Below are 17,334 nucleotides of genomic sequence, written 5' to 3'. Positions count from 1 at the left end.
CCCAACACCAGTGCAAGGATAATAACGAATTTGTTTTTAGATAACAGTACACAGCCCACTCTCGGTCTTTAATGGAAAATTTACTTTAGTCCAAGTGTGGACAGGAGCATGGATTAGCAGCTGCCATAGCCCTCTCCTTGACTGCATTGTCTAAGCAGTCACTTATAGGGAGTGTTCTATGGGTCATGGAGTCTTGAGATGCTGATAATTTTCTGGGTTAAAGCCAATGGAAGTTGATAATTGAACAACAAATTACATATGCTAACTCTGAAGGTAGAGTCTGTAAACAGTGGCAGCCTTATACATATCTGAGCATTTTGAGCTAAAGTTCATCAAAAGAGAGACTTACTTGCTCAGCATCACTCCTTCTGCTTCTTCTAAGTCCATGAACGCCATGTCTCCACCACCAAATCACTATAGTTCATTGTAAACAGAAAGAGGCATTTTGAATTAGAAATGGCAAATTACTTCTCTTGGAAATTAATCAGCTTAAGCCTATATGATTTTTTTTTTTCATTTTCTTCATCCTCACTTTTACGGGGTGAATTTTTGTCCTTTTAATAAAAGCACTTTTATTTTTCTTAAATCTTTCTATCATAATGTCAGTCCTCTATTGTTTTGCCATTTTCTTTTGCTATCATATTCTGTTTTCTTCATTTAATCCTATTTCTTTTTACCCTTTACAATTAAAAAAATTATCTAACACTAGAATAGCATGTCCTTCTTCATTTTTTTCCCAGTTTTTGATTTGTTTGGTTGCCAACCCCTTTTCTCAGTCTCTCTCTTTCTTACTAACTGCCCTTCCTTAACCTTCTGTTGATGTTTCATTCCTATCACTTGCTGTCAATGGCCATATAAACCCATTTCTTTCCATTCCATTTATCTCTGTAGCTCCATGTGCATTTTTAGGGTCCTACTACTAAAAGCTTAAAGCTCTATGTGAAAAATAGAAAGGTGGCTTTCCCAATTTAAATCCTATTTTCTCTCCCCTCCTATAGCTGTTCCATATCTATTCATCCTTTCCTGATGTTTCCCCCAGTCTGACCCCCACCTGCACCCTCTTCCTCTGTCACTCCTTATTTGATGCCCATGTCTTCTTTCTAACCCCATTTGCACTCTGATTTTGCATCCAAGGATCTCCACAAGATAAAGGATGGAGTTCTATCGGGAACCAGATTGTGTCTCAGAAACTTTCTGCACATTTACTGAAATGGGATTAGGGGCTTTGATCCAGAAATATTCTTAGGCAGGCTTTCAGCTCTGGCACAACTTTGCACACCTTGGAGGAGGGTTGGGGCCTACTCTGATGGACAAGGACAGGGATGTCTTTAAGGCCTTACGTGGCCCTTTCCACTTCAAAGGTCAGGAAAAGTAGGCATCACCGACCAAGGCTGGAAAACCAGGCCAGGGAGATGCCTGGAGCCCTTTTCTGCAGCATTTCTGGCAAGGGAGCTGTTGCGCGGTGGGCCACGGGGCTCCAGGCGTACAGGGGCCAGGGTGGGGGGCCAGTGAGGCCCCAGGATTCATGGGCCGTCTTTGGGAGGAGGCTCACCTCTAAAGAGGGGAGGCAGGCCCGAGGCGGGGTGTTCCCCGGGGAAGCGGGGCGCGGCCCTAGGGGCGAGGCGACGCCACGCCACCCGGGCGGCGCCGAGGGCCCGGAGGCACAGTCCCTTCCCAGGAGGAAAGGCGAGTCGCTCTGGGTTGCTCAGACAGAAGGTCGAGGGAACAGCGCGTTTGTCCCTCGCCAGCCATTCCTCTGGGAGCAGGGCGGGGGGCCGGGGGCGACACCCCAGGGAGTAGGTCTGAGGTCTGCAGAGATCAATTCAGGGTACTGGCGCGGGGTCACAGACAGGCAAGGAGCCGGAGAGGGGGCTGGTGGGGGCTCCCACGAAGGCTGGGGCTGTAGGTCTGTCTGTGTACTCGGCGGGGCGCCCCGAAGTCTGGGGCCTCCACAGCTCCAGCTCCGCCAGCTCCTACCAGCGACTCCAGGCCGCACTTTCCCCTCCTCCCGGCGCCTTCTCTCCAGTGAGGAGCCGAGCGCGGGCGGCGCGGGGGGAGGGGCGGCGGCGGAGAGAACAGCCAGTTGTTTAAAATCCTTCTAGAGCAGTTTCTAATTCCCCCCTTGCGCCCGGGTTCGGAGGGGGGAGGGGGGAAAGAGAGCGGGAGGAGGGAGGAGAACGGAGAGGGAAGGAGGGAGGGAACCCGGGAGGGAGGGAAGGAGGGAGGAGACTGCCGCTTAGACTGTAGCCGCCACCGCGCGCTTCGGAAGGCCGGAGGGAGGGGGAGGCCTGTCAGTCTCGCGCGTTGCCTGGGCGAAGGGGGCGGAGCTTTGGCGTGGGGCGGCCAATAGTGGGGGTGGCTGCGTGGGTCGCCATGGGGACGGGGCTGTTCCCGGGGAGGCTGTGATGGGTTGACAGGTGCGTGACAGTGGGAGCTGCTCTCGGCACAAGCATGTACGGCAAAGGCAAGAGTAACAGCAGCGCCGTCCCGTCCGACAGCCAGGCCCGGGAGAAGTAAGTGTCTCCGCTTCTCACCCACCTCCGCCTTCACACGCGCGCACACACACGCACGCACTCGCACACTCTCTCGGAGACACACAGACCCAGACACTCTCCGCCGGGGGAAAGCCGGGGGTGGGCTGGCAGGGGGAGGGGTACACAAGGTGGGGGCGTGCGGTGCGGGGAGCGGCTGTTTCCCAGGAGGTGCTCGCGCGGGGCGGGCGGCCTTGGGGGGCTGCTGGCGCGAGGGAGCGAGTGTGCTGGGGGGCGGTGGCGGTGCTGGTGCCAAGGATGGAAACTTGTTTGGGTGATTGGGGGAAATAACCCGCGGGTTCACCTCCTCACAAAGTAACTTTAGAGCTGGGGTCCGGGGCTGCGGGGACCCGGAGCGCTGCCGAGGGTTGCGGGTGGGGCGGAAGGGGGCAGCTGCGTGGAGGAGGGCTCGCGGTGGGACTATGGGTGTTTGGAGGGGCGGGCTGGGGTCGGGGCAGGCAGTGCGAGGGGCGCCGCGGCCGGGGCTCCAGCGCCTGGGGTTGGGGCCGGGATCGCCCGGCTAGGCAGGGCGGCGGTGCCGGGCGCGCGGCGGGCGGAAGCCGGGCGCGGAGCGGCCGAGCGGGGCCCCGCGGGGCGCGGAGACGCGCGCGGGGCGCGGAGGGCGTGTGCGGGCGTGTGCCGGGTGGGCGTCGGGGCTTTCTCCGGCCAGCGAAGCGACGCGGCGTTCGTGGTGCCCAGTGCCTCGCAGATCACGGGTGGTCGGGGCCAGTGGCGCCGCTGAAGTTTGGGAGTCTAAGAAAGACCGAGTTCCCGGGGAGGAAAAGTGTGCTGGCGAGAAGCGGGATTTGCCGGAGCAGGCTGGTGTTTCTGCCTCTCCGGCCGACCCAACTCCGCGGCGGCGGCTGGAGAACTTTTTTTGGAGACTAACTGCCTCCCAAACGTCTGGGGGCCGCGGCGGCCTCGGTGGCGGGCCGGGCGGCCCCCGCGGGGCGGTGGTCGTGGGGCGCGCGGAGTGGGAGTTGTGTGAGCTGCAGCGGCCGGCAGGAGGAAGGTTGTTGTCTGGGGTGCGCTGGGAGCAGTGGTCCGAAAAGGGATTTGCCGGAAGGGGAGAAACGTTGAGGTGGGGAGATACAGGTGTTAACTCCGGTGGGAGCCCAGAGGAGGCAAGGGAGAAAAGAGCCCCTCCCGGCCCGGGATGCTACCGTCACGGCACACTGCGAAGCAGGGCTGTTTACCGCTATTCTTACGTACTTGTAACGGTGATTTGGTTGTTACTAAAAATGAGAGCGAATAGTGACTGTGACCACTGAGGAAGAACCCCTCTTTTCTGTGCAGCAGATCGGTGATTGCCAGTAACCACCTCCACTCTGAGGGTGAGGGTTATCCTTGTCATTGAACGCTCTCTGCCTTTCCGAGGGTGTTCAGACTGGGGTAAAGTCTGAGAGCATCTCTGAAGAGCTACTTTGGTTACCTTGCGCTTGGAAATAGCTTCGTAAATAAAAACCAAATACTCAGACGACCGAGTTTCCCTCCTTCCTTTAGGCAGTTAGTAGTCTTCTGAAAGTTTCTTGTGCCCTAGGGATGGGAACATTTCCTAATCTTCGTGTTGGCAGCAACACACAATTCCCATAAGATTTAGGGGTGGCAGGCCTTGATGTAGCAAAACAAACAACAAAATTAACGGAGAGATGCTGGTTTTGTTTTGTTTTTTTCCAGAGGTATTTTCTGAGGAGCTACATTTAGGAACTAGTTGATGTGCTGTGAAATATACAAAAGACAATAATAGAGCCTGGTTAAGAAACAAGTTACTAGAACTGAAGTTTTGAAATAACAGTCCAATTTTTGTGCATTAATCATTTGGTTGTAATATATCTGATAAGATTAAAAACAGGATATTTTAATGATTACAGAGTATTGGGATTTCATATTACTGAGAGTGAAGGAATTGAAATGTATTGAGGCATTTGGGGGTGGTTGAATTTGAGAATCAAAGTAATTTTGGATTTTAGTTAGACTCCCAGGAATGGTTGAATCTAATCTGTATCCTGATAACTTTGTAAAAAAAAATTTTTTTTAATTATCTGAGATAATAATGAGAATGTGATGTGTCTGTGGTGCTTTTTAGCCTAATCCTGTGATTCTGTCATGAAAACAAATAATTGCCACTTTTGCTGTCCAGTCTACCAAACTGAACACCAAGTAATATCTACTCTTGAAAGCAAAGTGGTGAGGGTTCTGCTAGATGGTGCTATTCGATTTAAATATATTTCTTCCATTCATTATAATTGGCAGCAGGAATCCTGGACTAGTTTGCCTTATGAACCTAAATACAGGTGAAGAGGCCACTTTTGGGGAATTGACAGTCATTGTTCTGGGTTAATTGTTGCGTTAATTTCTGGGTGAATGTTGTTTGAATCTAACACAAACGTTGAGGTAGATTCTATTTTATAGAATAAACTTAGTTTCATTTTGATGGGAGAGTTGATTTGATCTCTCAGTTTTCCCCTTTACTATTCACTTGGGAGTTTAATGGCACTAATCTACAACAGTGTGCTAACTTCTGAGGATAGGAATCTTGAAGTTGTCTTTAAAGTGGATGTTACCAGATTTAAAAAAAAAAAAAATTAAGGTGGCATATTTTATAAGGTACCTGAGCAAAAAAGAATTCTCCCTTAGTAAGAAAGTTAGAATTGTTCTGATTTTAAAAATCACAGAAATAACTTTTTTCAGTAATAAATATGTGTACGTATTTATTGTTTTAATAAAAACTTTCTGAAAAAAATGAGTTCTGAATAATAGCATGCTTATGAAAATACTGGTTTTATAATCTGTCAGGAAATGTGTTTTCTAATGAGTTCATGGCGGAGAGCTGACAAGTGCTTACCTGTATTATTATCTTTGCTTTCTCTTTCATTAATAACTTACTGTATGGAATACTTGAAATTAATTTGTAAGTTTTATATATTGGTTATAGTTTCAGTGTACAGTTCTGAGCATAAAAACGGCCAGAGTCAGGTTATTTGCTTATTTTGTTGTTTTAATTTTTCTTTTTTACGAGAGAGATGGGGGGAGGAGGGGCATAGGGAGAGGGAGAGAGAGAACCTTAAGTAGGCTTCACATCCAGCACAGAGCCCAATGCTGGACTCCATCTGCAGACCCTGAGGTCATGACCTAAGCTGAAATGAGGAGTTGGATGCTTAACTGAGCCACCCAGGCGCCCCTATTTTGTTGTTTTAAAGTCCAGACGGATCAAGTCTATACAAAGAGTTGGATTAGTTTTAAATATAGAGGGAGTGATTGAAAACCCTTGGTGGGAGGTGGGATGTTTGCATAGAAATTTAAATTCTGATCCTGTTAGGTCATTTCCCCCTTTAGCAGGTTTTCTTTGTAACACTGATCACAATTATAATTAAGTAACTGTGTAATTGCTTGTTTAATGTCTAGCTTCCTCTAAAATATAAGTTTTTTGAGGGCAAGGGATGATACTACTAATTTCCTCTCGGAGGTATCCCTGACATTAAGGACAGGGCCTTTAAATGTTGAAAGCACCAAATAAATACTGTTGAATAAATGAAGATGTTAGACTCAAAGGAATATTTTTTTCAGGGTGTGGAAAAAATTTTTTTTCTATGACCTCCAAAATAAGGACTTTGGAAGTTTGAGTTCCACATTCTCTAGCATAGTTGTATTTCAGCAATAGCCAATGACAACAAAACAGTAATTATTATTTGTCATTCTATATGCCAGCTACTGTGTTTGGCATTTTATGTATATTTTCTTTAATTTTCCCTACAATTCTGTAACATAGTAATTTTTTTTCTCCATTAGAGAGATATGGAAACTAAAACTCAGACTAGTTAAGTAACTCAGCCAGAGACACATTGCTAGCTGGGTTTCCAACAAAGATTTCTCTACCTTTAGAACCTGTGGTTAAAACTGAAAGATGTATTTTTTTGGTATACCAGATTGCCTTCCTGATCTAGGGTAGGATACTACAGGTTTAGGGAATGGTATTACATAATCAGATATAACAGACTTTAAAGATTTGATGAATTCTTAACCCTTAGTGCACCTTGATACTTACACCTTCCAGTATATATATTTTTTAAGATTTTATTTATTTATTTGACAGAGAGAGACACAGTGAAAGAGGGAACACAAGCATGGGGAGTGGGAGAGGGAGAAGCAGGCCTCCCACCAAGTAGGGAGCCCGATGTGGGGCTCCATCCCAGGACCCCAGGACCACGACCCGAACCAAAGGCAGACGCTTAATGACTGAGCCACCCAGGCGCCCCTGTACCTTCCATTTTGACAGACTGCAGATTTGTGTGTGGTGTGGGTAAGGCATAGAAATTTTAGGAGTGAAAGTTCGAAGCCTAAAATAATGAAAAATACTTGTTTCTTCAGATTTTTTCTTGCAGGAATTTTGTTTGACCTCTTATGGTTTGAAATTAGATAGACATTGTAGCTCTGAACAGTTACTGTGTGAAACGTTGCTTAACTTTAAGCCATACTGTATCCCACATTGCCACAGAAAGAATAACTGGCACCTATAAATACATGAGTGGTGATAATACTTTTATTAAACTAACTGCATATTTTAAAATTATATAATAGCACAGAAAGATGAATCTTCTATAAAGTTAAACATAAGATACACATACCAAACAGTGACATCATATTAAGTAAACTTGTGAGAAACTATGGAAATCAAACTGTGCATCTAACCTGGGGCTCTGAAAAGTAACTTTGGTTTTTCAGTCATGAATCTTTTAGTTGAATATACCGAGAAACAAATACCATATGCTCATTTTTAAGTGGTTAAGTCTAATGAACATTTAAATACTACTCCATATAATAGAGCAATTGTAGGGATTAGTATCTTCCAGCATCACCTTATTCCCCCCTTTTTTATTATTGTCACTCCCCTAAAAAAATTGTAAATTTTTTCTTCCTTCCTTTCTGAAGGAAATAAAGTTAAGACAAGTGAGGTAATGCAAATCTCTTCAGAAACTTGTTTGATGGGCATTTAGCAGTTAAATCACGATTTCTGAAACTAGTTAACGAATACCTTTTTGGGAATGAAATTTTCTGTATTACATTGACTCTACCCTTCCCAATCCCCAGAATGTTTACTCCAAAATACTAAACAACTTGTATCTAACATGTCATCTTAGCTGTGAGAGTTTTTCTATTGATTGATCTCTTTTCCATTATTGTAGAAGAACCTAAGAACCAACTTTTTTGAAGGAACAAACCTAGAGAAAAAAATATGTAAGATGTTGAGAGTTAAATTTTAGTATTGTTTATCCACAGATTTTTTTGGCTCTAGAAATAGTTTTAATATTGTAATGTATTTTTTCAGTGCTGTGAAAGAAAAAAATGAAAAGTTTATTCCCACGCTTTAGAGGCAGTTTGCCATATAAAACCAAATTAGGATGAAAATATCATTAAATTTTATTCTCTCTGTAGTAGTGGACCAAATGTATCTCACATCTTTAATTATTACTAGAAAATAGAATTATTTTGTTTTACAGTTAAAACATACACTGTGGGCAGGGGTTGAAATAATACCTAGATTGCAGTTTATTAACATTTCAACCCTGTAGTTTAGAGTTAAAAGTGAAATTTGGGAAAAAATAATTTTGAATTTAGAATCTTTTTCTATAGAAATCACAACTGTTACATTAATGTTGGGGTATAGGATTGAGGATTAATGTACTGGATTTAGAAAACATGATAGTACTTCTTGGACTATATAACTTAATACGTATTGAAGATAATTATAATTTTATTTTGGAATATGTGGAGATATTCTCTACTGTTGTGTGTACATTATTGCTTTGACATTGGTATGGGAATGATGAAACATTTGCATGCTTGTGACGTATTGTTGATTTGTAATATGTGAGCCTCTGTAAATGTGCTAAAATATTAGTTTTATTAATAACATCGTTTCCTTAGGGAAGGACTTAAAATAGCATTGGAGCAATAGAATAAGATATATTTGTTAATATCTGAAGAGAGTTTGGAATAAAAAATAAGGGCTTATATTTCGATTTTAAACTTTGCTTATCTGATTTTGTATATATTTTACATATTTAACATCGATTCATGTAAGGTTTTGTAACATATGTATATAACTTAATATGAGTAAGACTGTGAAAGTTATTCAACTAGTATACCAAAACCATGTATTCCACCAAAAATGATCTGAAGAGTGGTCCACCAAAATGTCCTACTTGTTTTCAGTAATATTAGAGAAATGTTAGAGGCTATTCTTACCTTCCCCAAACTATATATCTTATTCACTGTGTGAGGACATTGAAAAACAGGTGGAAAAATGGTCCACCCAGGGAATAAGAGAGTTTTTCCAGGTGACTTTTAATAGCCCTACAGGCTGCCCGAATTTATGTTTGGTCATAATGGGTAACTGGTAGCTTTTGTCAAAGTAGGTTAATAGTTTAAAGATTTTTGAAAAGTGGAGCTAATAAAGTTACTGTAATATTTTTTTAAAGATTTTATTTATTTATTTGAGAGAGAGAGACACAGCGAGAGAGGAAACTCAAGCAGGGGGAGTGGGAGAGGGAGAAGCAGACTTCCCATTGAGCAGGGAGCCCTGCTGAGCAGGGAGCTTGATGTGGGGCTCCATCCCAGGACCCTGGGATCATGACCTGAGCTGAAGGCAGATGCTTATTGACTGAGCCACCCAGGCGCCCCAAGTTATTGTAATATTGTCAAAACTAAAAATTTATCTGGATTCAGAGGAGCCTGGACAGTTCAGTGCAATGAAAGAATTAATACTCATTTCTTTTTCATCTTTAAAAGAGACACTTAAGTTGGTGTCACACTTTTTAGGAATGATGAAACTACCCTGACATTTTATTTTAGGAATTTTGATGATTCTTTTTCATACATGAAAAAATATCATGTAAATATCTTTCCAACAGTAATGAGCCATCGTAACATTTCAAATCATAATTCAGCTAGAGTAAGCTTGAACCAATGACTCGGCTATATCCTATTTTTGATCTTCTGTATTAATTTTGCTTTGTGGCATATCATACAAATAGTTCACAGAAAAAATTGTTGAGACTGAAGTATAACACTTTTTTTTCCTATTTTGAAAGATTTTTTTTGTAATTGTAGGTATAGTATAGTTTTAATAACTGATATAGTTTAATTAGTATAATCTAAGCCATATTAAAATACATATTAAATACATATTAAAATACTGATGAAATACTTGTGAAGGTAAGAATAGTAGATGAAAATTTATATGTGGTTCTGTGCATGTAAGCTGAGGGAGGAGTTGATGCCAAGAACAGGCTCTTACCTGAAATTGATATGGTTATTTTTCTTTAGTGATCTGATATTTGGCTTGATTTTCCTTTTATTTACCTACTTGAAACTTGAGAAAGAACCAAAGCTACTTCAGTGATAGAAGAAAGCTGGGTAAATGAATTATTCTATTAAAAATGCTTACATTTAATAGGATTAAAATAAATGTTTTCTGAAAAATCAGAAAATCCTAAATACTTCATGAAGAGTTTGTGGAGTTTTGTCATAGAAAGTTATTCTTTAGTATTAACAAAAACAGCAACGCTATCATTTGAATATTTTGTTTGTTTGACCCATTACTTGCATTGTCCCATTTAATCCCTTCAAGAATTCACCAGTTAGGTGCTATTTTCTGTTAATGTTACAGAAGAAACAGAAGCTTAAGAGTTTATCATGCTTTTGGCGGCAGGTATTAAGACAGGAGATAGAAAATGGTTTAATTGATCAGGGTTTAAAAATAAATCTCACGTAACAGGATGTCTGGAAGAAGTAGTTTCAGAGTTGATTCAGTGACTCAAGAATATCAGGGTTCAGGCTCAGTTTCTTTGCCATTCCTCATGGTTTCCCTCTCATCAACATACCACTTTCCCAGTATCACTTCCTCATACAGCCAAGTCAAAGGCAGGAGGAAAGGCAAGGCTTTTCCTTCTTGTGTCTTATTAATCTGGGAGGAAAACCTTTTCTTAAAGTTGCTTAGCAGTATCTTCTTATGCCTTACTGAAGAGAATTGTAAAATTCCCTACCCTAAACCAATTACTGGCAAATGTAATGGGATTACCATAATTGGCCTAAGTCAGGCATCGGGTAGTCCTCTGGATTGGAAACCTTTCTCCCCTGTACCTGAGCTGCCTGAGCAAAACTGGAGATCTTTGGTAAGGAAGATGTATCTTGAGGATACAAAGAGAATACAGTGAGACCCCTCCTTTCATGGGACTTACTTTCAAGTTTGAAGGAAAAACATAATAAACAAGTAAATAAATACAGTAGGCAATTTCAGATAGTCATAAATGCTAAAAAAAAAAAGTAAAGTAGGGTAGTATAGAGAATGACTGGGAGGCTACAGTAGACTGGGTGGTCAGGGGAAGGTTCTTGGAGAAGGAGATATTTAAGCAGAATCCTGAGTAATATTTAAAGTATCAGTCATGAGAAGATTTGGGGTTAGAGAATTTCAGACAGGTCTCAACTATAATTGAGGAAATCTGTCAGCATCACCATAATTACTCAAGGATATATAAAATATGAGTCAAATTTGGGATAAGAACCTGTGTTCCCTGGAGCCTGGTTTTGTTTTTTTACTGAGGAGTTGAGTGGTGGGTCTAGTTTATCTGGGGTTTCCTAGGTAATAAGATTGACTGTCTTATTTCTTGAACCCCAGGGATGTACTTGTTCTAATAAGGACAGTGGAGCTTATGACTTTTATAATAACATTGATAGAAATAGCTAAGATTTATTGAACACTTAAAACCTATTGTATTGACAAAGGATGGTACAACTGATATAATTATTTCTTGTAAATTTTCCAGGTTGGATTAGACTCCCTTACTCTATGCTCTCATTGCAGCCTCTCCTTTCCCTTTTCACATCCATCATAAATTAACGAATTATTTGCATAATGTTTTGTTTAATATCTTGCAGTTAGATTGGAATCTCTCTCAGGACAAGAACTGTGGTATCATCTTCTCCAGTGTATTCCCACTGCTTAGCGCAGTGCTTGGAATTCTGATTAGATAGTTGTGGAATAAATGAGTTAAGGATGTAATTTATAAGGAGCTTATAAATATATTGCAACACAATATCACTACATCTAGTTTATTTTCTCCTCAATATTCTAATATTTGGTACCAGGATTATTACATAATTTCTAAAGAAGAGTTTTCTATAATATGGGCATTTAGTGGTCATTTTGTGAATTTTAGGACTACAGGAGATTAACTAGTTGTATTACTCAGAAATGCATGTGTATTTTTAAATATATATGTTTTTATTTCTATTTTTTATTTTTTTAAAGATTTTTATTTATTTGACAGAGAGAGAGAGTGTACACGAGCACAAGCAGGGAGAGTGGCAGACAGTGGGAGAATCTGGCAGAGGGAGAAGCAGGCTCCCCACTGAGCAGGGAGCCCAGTGCAGGAGATGCAGGGCTCCATCCCAGGATCCTGGGATCATGACCTGAGCTGAAGACAGATGCTTAACTAACTGAGCCACTCAGGCACCCCTAAATATATATGTTTTTAAATTTAGAGAGAGAGAATGTGTGCATGCGTGCATGAGTGTGGGGAGAAGAGGGGTAGAGGAAGAGAGAGAATCTCAAGCAGAGTCCGCATTGAGCATGAGCCTGATGCAGGGCTGGATCCCATGACCTGACCCGAAATCAAGGTCCATCGCTTAACCGACTGAGCCACCCAGGCTCCCTGCATGTATATTTTTAATATGAATTTTGGATAGAATAATCTCCTTTTCTTTGTGTTTCAAAAAATTTAATAATATAAACAGAATTATACTTCATAGTTTCAAGGTATTTTAATGTACTTTGTATTATTTAAATCTCACAATAATTTTGTGAAGTAGGTGATAGTTGTCATTGGCTATTGAGATATATAGGTGGAAATTGACTTACCTAGCTTAGGTAATAGAGTTAAAATGTGGCAGAATTGAGCTGTATTTAGATTTTTTTGGTGCTAACGTCAGTGTTTCTTTCCTTATACTATAGCTGCTTCTTTTAAAATGAGAGATTGAGGTGTGGAGCCTGCTTAAGATTCTTACTCTCCCTCGTCCCCTTTCTCCCTCTCTAAAAAATAAAAAATAAAATAAATAAAAATAAATTGAGAGATTCGTATATATTTCAAGAAGGCTTATGTATGGATTTGATTCAGCAGAGAATCATGGATTAGATAGTTTAAAGTTTATGTCAATACTTTGGTTAAGTGAAAAATATTGTTATAGTGTGAGTTAAACCCAATCTTTTTTTTTCCTTTAAAGATTTACTTATTTTAGAGAGAGCACATGAGCAGGGGGAGGGACAGAGGGGAGGGAGAGAGAGAATCCTCCATCAGACTGCCCACTGAGTGTAGAGCCAGATGTGGGGATCTGTCTCAGGACCCCGAGATCATGACCCAGCCGAAATCAAGAGTTGGCTGATAACCACCTGAGCCACCCAAGAGCCCCAGTTAAACACAGTCTTATTCAGTCTTATACAAATACTCCAAAAATGCTACATTATAAATAAAACCTGATATTTGAAATTTATGCTTTTGTTACATAATTTGTATAGGATTTAGGGTAGTTTGAATTTCTAATTTGTGAAGGTTTAGGCTCTTTGATCAACACACTCTTCTCTGTGCCTTTGCCAGTTAGCTTCAATTTGCAGAGCTGGAATAGCAATAGGGAAAGGGAAGGGTTTTTTTTTTACCCCTTCTGTATACCTCACTCTAATAAGGAAGGGAAAGTTCTTTGATACGGATTAATGATAGACTATTCTTATCTTGTTTTTGTTTTTATCATGATAACATATGTAACATAAAATTTACCATTTTAAGCATTTTTAGGTGTACATTTCAATGGCATTAAATGTATTCACGTTGTTAGGCAACCATCACCACCATCCATCTCTAGAACATTTTCATCACCCCAAACTGAAACTTTATACCCAATAAATAACTCCCTGTTTTCTCTTCCCTCCAGCCACTGGCAACCACCATTCTGTTTTTTTGTCACAAGAATTTGACTATTTTAAGTACCATGAATGAGTGGAACCATGTAATATTTGTCTTTTTATGTCTGGCTTTTCTTCTTGCTCAATCCCTTCAGCAACTTTATAAAGTAGATATAATCCTCATTTTACATAGGAGGAAACTGAGTTTCACTGAAGTTATATACTTTGTCCAAGGCCATAGTAAGTTGCATAGTCTGGATTCAAACTCAGGTTTCTTACTTCATTGCCCATTTTAACCATTTTGCCTTAGTGTTTCATTGCTTAATATGGGGAAAAAATAACGGGAGTTGTGAGGGTGGGCAGTGGGAGGGGAATGCCTGGATAGTTCTCTTCACAAGTATCCACCATTTTTAGTTGGGGTGGGAGGCAATAGAGAAGAGAGGTGCTAAGGAAAAAGGTTAAGGAAAGCATTTTACAGCTGCTAAAAAAGGTGGGCAGAATTATATAGCTACCAAAAGTGTTCCACAAGTAACTCCAAATTCTTTAGCTGATATCTGAGATTTAACAGCTTGAATGTAATGCTTGTTGGAGAGGAAGATGCCAATTAGGAGCTCAGGTTATAATTTCAGGTAAAGCTGTTTCTCCATTCTTTTTGTGTGTAGAGGTGAAATACCCTGGCATAAGTTGCTTTCCTTAGTAAATTTTAGAGTCAGAAATAAACAGATGAGAAATATGTAACATCTCAAAAAAACTTTCTCCTCTAATTATGGGTCTCTTCCAACCAGCATATGGCCTGTTGGTTTTTTGTTTGTTTTTGGACTAGGGCATCTGGAAAGTTCCGTGTGTTCCAGGAGCAATAGTACAACCATACTGAGTCTAGTACTACGGTACATTTCTATAGTACTGACTATTAGAAAAAAATAGAAAGAGTTCCTTTGTTTCATTTTTTCACAGCATCATGAGCTATTTCTCATTTATAATTGGATTAAAATTATGTGATGATTACATTTTATTCAGTGCATTTAAGCAACAGCAATTATTAGAGAGCATTAAAGGTGTTTCAATAAGCATTTTTTTAACTCTGAATTAAACTGAGAGACTGATATAGTTATTTTTTCCATTTAGAAGTACTGTAATGGAGAAGCCTGAGTGAAGTTTCTTACCATCGAATACATAACATGCACACAAACACAAATATGTATGTGTATATACACTGGGAATAGTTTTCGGGTAGGAGTTCATCTTAGGAAATCACTTCTGAATTTATGTGAATTCTAATTGGTACTGGGTCAATTATGTAAGTGAGTTGGATTTATAAATTCAGGCCCAAAAAGGTTTGGGTGTAGGCAAGTTTTTACTAAACATTAAAGGGTGCTGACGCTTTTCTGTAAGATGGGTATACCATTAGCAAGAGAACTCATAGCAAGCACTGGCAAAAATGCTGCTAGTTGCCAAACATTTCTGTGTTTGTATTAGTCAGATCCCCAACAGGAGAGCTCCTTCAAAAGGAAAGCTGGAGGGAGTTTAATGAATTAGTTTTAAGATTAAAACCAACCAGGGATGGAAGGACACCAAGGAATTAGCAACAAGGGAAGCTTTACCCACCTGAGTTCTGAAGGGGAACAGGGACATAGCAGTTACCAGAATCTGGTGAGTGCTATGGTCATTGCAGAAAGGCTACTCGCCTACACCTGCGATTTTTCCAAGATGGCCCAGCCACTGTCAAACCCACTGTAAACAGAGGCTGGAGGCCTGGCAAAGAGGAGATCTTCCCTCTTTTCCTGCCCTCTGATCAACTGATGCCTCCTTTCTGTAGAACCTAAGTGGGAGCCAGAGGGAAAGGGAGATGAGATAATGTACTCCTCAGAGGTCAGCCTCCCAGATCACAGCGGGGCAGAAAGGGTAGAGAGTAGATCTGGCAGGACCAATGAAGGATATCCAGGACTAGTGTTCAAGTTTTAATTTTTTATACATTTGAAGCAGTTATTCCAGGTTTTTGTTTTTATAGAATAACCTGAGAAAATGGAACTTTTTTAAAAAGTTGGGTTTTGTCAAAATAGCATTTAAAATTAATTTTTAAAACCCACTTAGCTATTTTATGATAGTATAAATTTGTATACATTTTATGAGGTGGGGGATAATGTTCCTTCAGCTTTCTGCTGTCTCCCCCTTCCTTTGTTCATTTAAAAAGTGTTAACCATCTCTTTCTCTCTCTGTTAGACTGCAAAACAAATTTTTTTACGTATACATGCAGCTGAAGCAAGCACATGAGGGAACTTACTGTCAGTGATTACCTCACTGGGTAACAAGCACTATGACGGGTGTAGAAGGTGCATGGGAGTTCTGCAAAAGGGCATGAATCCGGCGGAGGGCTATGATATTTCCAAGAGATATATTTTTTTAATTTTAATTTTTTTTATTTTTTAAAGATTTTATTTATTTATTTGACAGAGAGAGTGCACAAGCAGGGGGGAGGGGCAGAAGGAGAGGGAGAAGCAGACTCCCCACTGAGCAGGGAGCCCTATGTGGGACTCAATCCCAGAACCCTGCAACTATGACCTGAGCCCAAGGCAGATGCCCTCCAGGAGATATTTCTATGAGGATGTTTATTAAACAAGAAATAGGGGCGCCTGGGTGGCTCAGTCGTTGGGCATCTGCCTTCGGCTCAGGTCATGATCCTGGGGTGCTGGGATCGAGCCCCGGGCTCCTGCCCAGCGGGAGGCCTGCTTCTCCTTCCCCCCCTCCCCCGCTTGTGTTCCTTCTCTTGCTTTGTCTCTCTCCATCAAATAAATAAATAAAATCTTAAAAAAAAAAAAACAAGAAATAAACATTAGCCAAATTTAGGTTGGAGGGGGGTAGAGAGTAAAGAGTATTCTAGGGAGAGAGAGAAACATGTAAAGAAACAGGAAAGTATTAAGGAGTGTGCTGTGTTAGGTGAACTACGAGAAAGTTGGTATGACTGGATGTGCTGTAGGTTAGGTAGAGGATGTGCTGCCAGATACATCTGGCAAGTTAAACAGGAACTATTTCAAGAATGACCTTGAATGACAGCTTGACCTGAGAGAGAAACAATTTTAAACAGAAAAGTGACATCATCTGAGGTACATTTTAGAAGAATCATTCTGGAAGTAACACAGAGGGTGAGGTAAAGGGGGAGACAGAACTGTTAGGAAGCTGTTGGAATAAGTAAGCTGTGGTAATAATACATCATTTCAACCTTACTGGCAGTCCAATAGATGTCTTAGAATTTAGAATACATAGGACTTGGTGGCTTAAAAGTGAAAACATTAGGATTTTTAAGATGGCTGTAATTATAGATAGAAGTTTCAGTCCTAGCCTTGGAGGGACTACAGGAGGAAGAACAGATAGGAGATGTCAGGAGGAAGATGATGAGTTCAGTTTGAAGGGCGATTCAGACCTAAAGATGGAGCACTTGAAGCCATGAGATGGGAATGAAGTCATTCTTCACGGGAATGTCCAGGAGAAAGTGTGAAGAGACCAAATATTCCCCAAGAGGGAATATTTAACGGCCAAAGGGAAGAAGAATTTGAGATTGAGACCGAAAAGGAATACTAGAGAGAGATGAAGGAAACTCCTAAGGATTGGCATCTGTCACAGAAGGCAAGGAAGGGTACTTTTGCAAATGGAGGCCTATGTTACTATGTTACTATGCCAGATATAGTAGAAGGAAGGAAGAGGTTAAACAGGGTTTGAATTTTTAGAATAAGATATCATCTGTGAATTTAGGGAGAACAGTTTCAGTGGAGCGGACTTAGCTAACATGCAGTATTTTGAGGGGTTGAATATAAGGCAAGAAGGTGGAGACATCAAATGTGGACAGCCTCACTC

General features: G+C 41.1%; 1 protein-coding gene across 9 annotated transcripts in view; it reads left to right on the top strand.

Annotated features, from left to right (window-relative positions):
* Positions 1-2,381: 2,381 nt before the first annotated feature.
* The window catches only part of SSBP2 (single stranded DNA binding protein 2), a 284,391-nt gene continuing 269,438 nt past the window's right edge, over positions 2,382-17,334 (top strand). For all 9 annotated transcript variants that reach the window (XM_028114524.2, XM_088023370.1, XM_028114523.2 and 6 more), the window contains exon 1: positions 2,382-2,513. In XM_028114524.2, the coding sequence (XP_027970325.1) occupies positions 2,452-2,513 (62 nt within the window). In that variant the 5' untranslated portion in view covers positions 2,382-2,451. The remainder of the gene's footprint in view (positions 2,514-17,334) is intronic.

Source organism: Eumetopias jubatus, unplaced genomic scaffold (assembly GCF_037043125.1).
Source record: "Eumetopias jubatus isolate StellerSeaLion01/CBP00866 unplaced genomic scaffold, mEumJub1_p1.0 scaffold_5, whole genome shotgun sequence".
NCBI classification, from domain to species: Eukaryota; Metazoa; Chordata; class Mammalia; order Carnivora; family Otariidae; genus Eumetopias; species Eumetopias jubatus.
Note: the sequence above shows the minus strand (reverse complement) of the source record. Positions and strands in the feature narration are given on the sequence as shown.